The sequence below is a fragment of the Brachyhypopomus gauderio genome, chromosome 6 (assembly GCF_052324685.1).
Source record: "Brachyhypopomus gauderio isolate BG-103 chromosome 6, BGAUD_0.2, whole genome shotgun sequence".
NCBI lineage: Eukaryota > Metazoa > Chordata > Actinopteri > Gymnotiformes > Hypopomidae > Brachyhypopomus > Brachyhypopomus gauderio.
In genome coordinates this window covers 28,798,937-28,804,814 of record NC_135216.1, presented here as the reverse complement: position 1 = coordinate 28,804,814, position 5,878 = coordinate 28,798,937, and the positions used below count along the sequence as shown (strand labels likewise).

General features: G+C 42.1%; 1 protein-coding gene across 2 annotated transcripts; it reads right to left on the bottom strand.

Moving 5' to 3' along the window:
• Positions 1 to 524: 524 nt before the first annotated feature.
• On the bottom strand, positions 525 to 1,841 carry LOC143516316 (uncharacterized). 2 transcript variants are annotated; one of them, XR_013131651.1, is made up of 5 exons: positions 1,599 to 1,841; positions 1,405 to 1,513; positions 1,138 to 1,312; positions 761 to 1,054; positions 525 to 671 (listed from the first exon to the last, which is right to left on the bottom strand). XR_013131651.1 is itself a non-coding variant. In XM_077007874.1 (4 exons), the coding sequence occupies exons 1-4, from the start codon at positions 1,800 to 1,802 to the stop codon at positions 937 to 939; spliced, it is 606 nt and encodes a 201-aa protein (XP_076863989.1). In that variant the 5' UTR covers positions 1,803 to 1,841; the 3' UTR covers positions 525 to 936. The 2 variants fall into 2 exon arrangements, 1 of the variants encoding a protein (XP_076863989.1); XM_077007874.1 differs by having other exon boundaries at positions 525 to 1,054.
• Between the last annotated feature and the right edge of the window lie 4,037 nt (positions 1,842 to 5,878).

Here is a 5,878-nt window from a genome sequence, read left to right as displayed (position 1 = left end):
GCTTCTGTTGTTGTCAAATTCATTGCGTAGAATTTGTTGGCGGTGGCCGTATTATGGCACATGTTATGGCGCCACCATTTCCTTTTCCTTGGGGTCTAGGTCGTTTCTTGCCTGTGAAGGGAAATAAAATCAGACCACTGGGGGGGGGGGGGGGGGGGGACATAAATGTTAGTGACAAGTCAACTGTTCAAAAAATACTTACGTGGGTGGCAATAGAGCTCCTTAAATCAGTGAATTTCGGCTTTCCTGGGAGCTCCATTTGCTGCCACGCCTGTTGCAAGTATTCGTTGAGGTTTTTGCAGGTGTTTGGTGTCGAATTCGAAAATAAGAATTTTGAAATTTTGCCGCCAGGCAGCCCTTTTCTTAGTTTTATGTAAGACGTAAGCCATCCGTACTCCTCCCCAGTGAGGAGGAGCTGGGCCACTCCAAATGTCTCTTTCGTTTTATGAGACTCAACCTGTTTAGAAAGACAAAAGGACAAAACACACAAGAGATTACACATTTTGCCATGTTGTATGTACTCTCTGCATTGTGCTTAGCTTTTAGCACCTCCTCCACCTGGAGGTTTTGATAAACTCCTGTTCGGTGGCCGTAAATGGACGATAAGTAAGCTGTAATGTATCCATAAAAGGAGCGTTGGAGCTTTATGGAGCTTTTGGTCTCCAGGGTCTCTGAGGTAACAAATAAAAACACAAGAATGAGACACATTGATGTAAAGTGCAGCAGAAAAAATTAAAGTGAGGTATGATGCAGGACTCACTCAATATTAAAGGTATCTGCTGCCTCGCTTTTTCTTGACACTTTAGCAGTGTCTCTTTGCTGATGGCACGCCCATCTTTACACTCCTTCACTCGGATCTCGTGGATCACTACCGACCGCTGCTGTTTTTTAATTATGCCCTTTATTTCCCTAGTTATGTTAACCAGGGAAACACGCTTAAGGCGGCAGGTGGGGGGTGGTGTATCCTTTATGTAGCCCATAAATTGGGCTACATTTTTGACGTAGTGTTCGTGTGCTAGGCACAACTTTTTCTTTCATCAAGCTTCTGACCCATCTGCAAAACATGAAAACATACATATGAATCACAGAACATCTAAACATTAAAACTAAATTTTAGAGTAAAGAATAGTCCCATACTCCCTAATCCTTGGAGCATTGTCCAGGAAGGTGAACTCGTGTAAGTGGCTTTGGCCCACAGCTATGTAAGCAATGAACCGCTTTATGCGGTATATTTTACTTTTCACGTTATTCTGGAGCCTATAGGAAGGGTCAGGCCCCTCCTGGTGATACTGGTAGCTCTCCAGAATTTCATCTGAAAGCATAAGATATGGAGAATTACTTATTTTCAATCAAAGGAAATATACTTAAAAAAAGCACAGCCAAAGCAAACCTGACTGCACTTACTGAGCTGAGGCACATGGTCGGGAAAGTTTTCTGTGTCAGCAGGCTGCACCTGCTCTGCCTGCATCTCCACCTCTGCGTCTGCATCTGCCTCCTGCTCTGCTGGTTTCTCCTAAGATTCAAATTGTAAGAAAAATACATTATACCTGTTGGACCAGAGCAGTCACATTCATTTTAACTGCTCTATGACAACTTACACATGGTTTGTTTTGGGCTGTCACCCTAACCCTTGTTTTTGTTTGTTTGACTGGCACTGCTTTCTTTTCTATGCTTCTGCGCATAACTTTCAGCTGGTGCCGTAGCAGCTGGAGCTCCTTCGTTGTAGCTGACAGCTCTTCAGTCAGTTTCTTTGTGTCCTTTTCTTGACACACAATGGACGCATTCTGCAACCTCTTCCTCATCCTCCATGGGGCATGGGGCGTCTTCCGCTGCAGCTCCGAGTGTCCTTTCCTCCTCCTCCTCCTCCTCCTCCTCCTCTTCCCTTGTATCTAAATCTGACCTAAGGGAAACTGAAGGGTTAGATGCCCTAAGTTCTGCCAGGCTTTGTAAAACCGACTTTCTCTTGAGCTCCTGCAGGTAAAGAGCCTTGAGGGTGCTTGACAGCTCAGTATGTGAGCTCAAGTGCCTGTCGAGTCGTGATGTGGTCTGCCCACATCCTGGAACGCAGCATTTGCCTTTCCTAATGTCGACTCTGCCTGAGACCAGTCTGAGCAGTAGGGAGCGCTCCGTGAGATTTATCACGTGATGAGTCACTCTCAGGTGCTGGCTCAGATTGCTGAAAACTTTAAAGCAAAGCGGACAGGCATTCATGGTGAAATATCTGAAAAAGAGAGGAAACATGAGTCAATAGACATACTCAAACAGAATAGACATAGACATACATACAATAGACATACAGAAACCACAAGCATGCCATCTGTTAACACCGCTAAGTTTCCAAGCAGCTTGTGGGCCCCCAAATGGGGAGGGCATACTCCAGCATGCTACTGGAGCTAGGTCATAGAAACCCCGAATAGGGCCTCCAGAGCCTGTGCCCCAACCACCCGTTGCCAGGTGATTGACACCAAGGGCCAAGGATGTCATGTGCATTACGCAACTCCCCGGTGGCCTTGGGTTGAGGACCAAGGCAGCGGATAGCTTCCATACGATTCTAAACGAATTTTCAGGAAGTTACCAAGCTTCTACTGCTTTGGCACTCCTGGGGTTGCGCACCAATGGCGGACTGCCACCTCACCTTTCACAAGATGATGTAGACAGCCAGGCTTCTACCACTGACACTCCCCCCGCCTGACTTAATAGTACTCTGAGGCTGCCAGGTCATTCAGAATAACGCATTTTCCATTAACGGTTTTTTAATTTACTTTTTAAGGCAATTGGATAGAGGAGATCAAGCAGATTACAATGCAAAAAACTACTCGTTTCTACGTGCTTCCGTTCCCGAGATGTAGGCGTTTAAAGGCCATTTTCCAAATATTCAATCCCATGAATCATCTGCGCATTAATCAATTCAATGATCCTGATTGGGTGTGGGACACAAGGTCAAACAGATTGCAAGTGGGATGCTTTGTACTTACCATTCCAATTGCAATCTATTTGGCTTAATTTGACACATTGGTTGCAAAAACTGCCATATGCCAACCTGTTGTGCTATTGACTTTCTAGTGTGACAGCACCACCTGATGGCCAGAAATAAAGGTAGTGTCTATTTCCATGTGTCAAATAAATTGGAATTGGGATGCCATTCAAATAGAAGTGGGATTTTTTGTACTTACCAATCCCACTTCCAATTTATTTGAATAGGATCCCACTTCCAATTTATTTTCATGTGTCAAATAAATTGGAATTGGGATGCCATTCACATAGATTGACTTCTAAGTATTTTATTTAAAATAAGTGACTGAAACACTTCAAAAACCATTTATTCATGTTCCCCATGTCTGGTTTATGCAAGCTAACTCCTAGAAGATTTATCAAAAGTAGAAACGTCTGAACTTGGCAACAAATAGCAGCGACAACTCTCAAGGTTTCTTCCTCATGCAAAAAACTAGGGAGTTTTTCCTTGCCACTGTCGCCTTTGGCTTGCTCACTGGGGGCTAGAACTCGGCACTTGTAAAGCTGCTTTGTGACAACAACTGTTGTAAAAAGCGCTATATAAATAAAATTTGATTTGATTTGACATGATAATGCTAACTTCCGCTAGCATCTATATGGGATTTCCCATATAACGTTAGCATCAAGCTAACTCATAGGCGATGCACATATTACAATAAAGCTTTGAATCTTTGAATCCTTTGCAAATTGTGTTGTATAACTTCTTAGCTAACAGCACAGTCAATAACAACATATAATGAGTAGTTTTAGCCTGTTGTTTAGATAAAAAAAATATATCAGTGTTTTGAAATGTCAGAACTTGGCAGCGAATAGCTACGCCATGGTAATGCTAACTTCCGCTAGCATCTATATGGGATTTCCCATATAACGTTAGCATCAAGCTAACTCATAGTTAGTTTCTCATGTAACATTACGCAGTTATCTAATTCCAAAGGGATCTCCCATATAACATTAGCATCAAGCTAATTGTTACAGAAGTGGTGAAGTGCAGAACCAGCAGATTAAATAACTCTTTTTCCCACTGCCATCAGACTCTCAAACTCTTTTTTTGCACTGTCATTTGCACTACACTATGGGCTACAGCAATATATTTATATTTATTACTAATGTATCCCATGTTGATGGAGGGAACAGTGGGGATGAGGAGGTGTTGGGTAGAAAGGAATAAGGAAGGACAAGTGGTCCCCAAATGTATGAACATTTGTGTTTAAACTTTAGGCCTACGACTACAGCGCAATAGCTTATTGGCTGCCAAACGCCAACGCTTCGAGCTATGGAGGAGGAGCGACTCAGACTTGTTGTTATATTTATATTTGTTGTTATATTTATTTTGATCGTTTGTGCTCCCTTTTTGATCACAACACGTTGAGTGGTTTTTCTCTGTGTGCTTATGTTTTCATTCTAGTCCATTTCTCTGGCTTGTATTTTCTTTGTTCATTTGCGCTCCCTTTTTGACAGTTTTTGTCTCCTCCGTTTTTGTTGTTTTCACTTACCTGGTCTTACGTCGAGGTCGTTCCGTATTCTTTTCTGTTTTCGTTTTCTGAGATATACTCAGCTTTCCTTTTCCGCGTTTCCCGCTTAGTAGCGGAGGCCTCAGTTTGTCATTCTTTCTTTTGGGTTTTGCCCCTGGGTTCATCTCGTACAAAAACCCCACGAGTCCCCTGTTCCCTGGGGGTTCGCGTGACATGCACCAACTCTGGTGATGCTTTGAGCATGTATGATATCTGTGGACAAATGGGTGAAAATGAACTTACCAAGCATACATAAGCAATCAATCAATCAAATTTTATTTATATAGCGCTTTTTACAACAGTTGTTGTCACAAAGCAGCTTTACAAGTGCCGAGTCCTAGCCCCCAGTGAGCAAGCCAAGGGCGACAGTGGCAAGGAAAAACTCACTAGTTTTTTGCATGAGGAAGAAACCTTGAGAGGAACCAAGATTCAAGGGGGGAACGCATCCTACTCTGCCCGACACTGGTCACCATTATACAATGTTCATATGGCTTATAATTTTAGCAGATGTTTTATATTATGTAGTAATAATAATAATCTTTATTTGTATAGCACCTTTCATACATACATGCAACTCAAAGTGCTTTACAAAATAAATAAAAAGAAACATTAAAAGGAAGCAGATAAGACAAAAAGAAAATTTTAAAAGAAATTAAAGATAAAAAGGAAACAAACAAAATAATGACAAATTATAAAAATGTAAATAGTTACATTTTATTTTAAACATAAAATGTAACTAAATGAAATGGCATGAAGCAAAGTGATATGAAAGATTATGAAAAGAACAGCAAAAAAGCCCTACCCTCTGACGTGTTATCAGTTTTTTCTCGAGATCTTTCCTAAAGTCTTTTCAAGAGACTGTCAAACTCAAGCGTGTAGGTTAGCCTTCTGCGTCTTCCCTGTTTAGATTATTGCATGTAACAAAAAGGAAAATATTTTGAAAATATGACATGACTAAGTCATGTTCTTATTTATTTATGCACGGACCTTTTGTAAATGATCAATATACTAAAGAAATAATTTCACTGACTGGTGAAAAGTTTGTTGTAGGGGTTCGGGAGCGGACTTGGGGGGCCGTGGGGGGACCCCTGACTCGATAGCGCCCCCTGGTGACCCCAACACAAAGTTGGTCCTAGGGCTTCGGAACTTGGCTTGGGGGCCTATGGGGGTTCCCCAAGACACCCCATAGAAGGACAGCGCCCCCGACCCAAGTGTCCACTAGAGATGCTGAAATTGGACTAACGAGATGTATATTTAATATTTCGAAAGATTAGGACTTAGAATGCTAAGCTTGACATGACAAATCGTATTCTTGGAATTAAAGACCCTGGGACATACGTAGAGCTACTCCTTGT

Coding starts and splice junctions, on each gene's coding strand:
- LOC143516316 (XM_077007874.1), bottom strand. CDS start 1,802: ATGAGGAAGAGGTTGCAGAATGCGTCCATTGTGTGTCAAGAAAAGGAC. Junction 1,514..1,598: donor CAGCCCAAAACAAACCATGT/GTAAGTTGTCAT, acceptor TTTGAATCTTAG/GAGAAACCAGCAGAGCAGGA. Junction 1,313..1,404: donor CGACCATGTGCCTCAGCTCA/GTAAGTGCAGTC, acceptor TTATGCTTTCAG/ATGAAATTCTGGAGAGCTAC.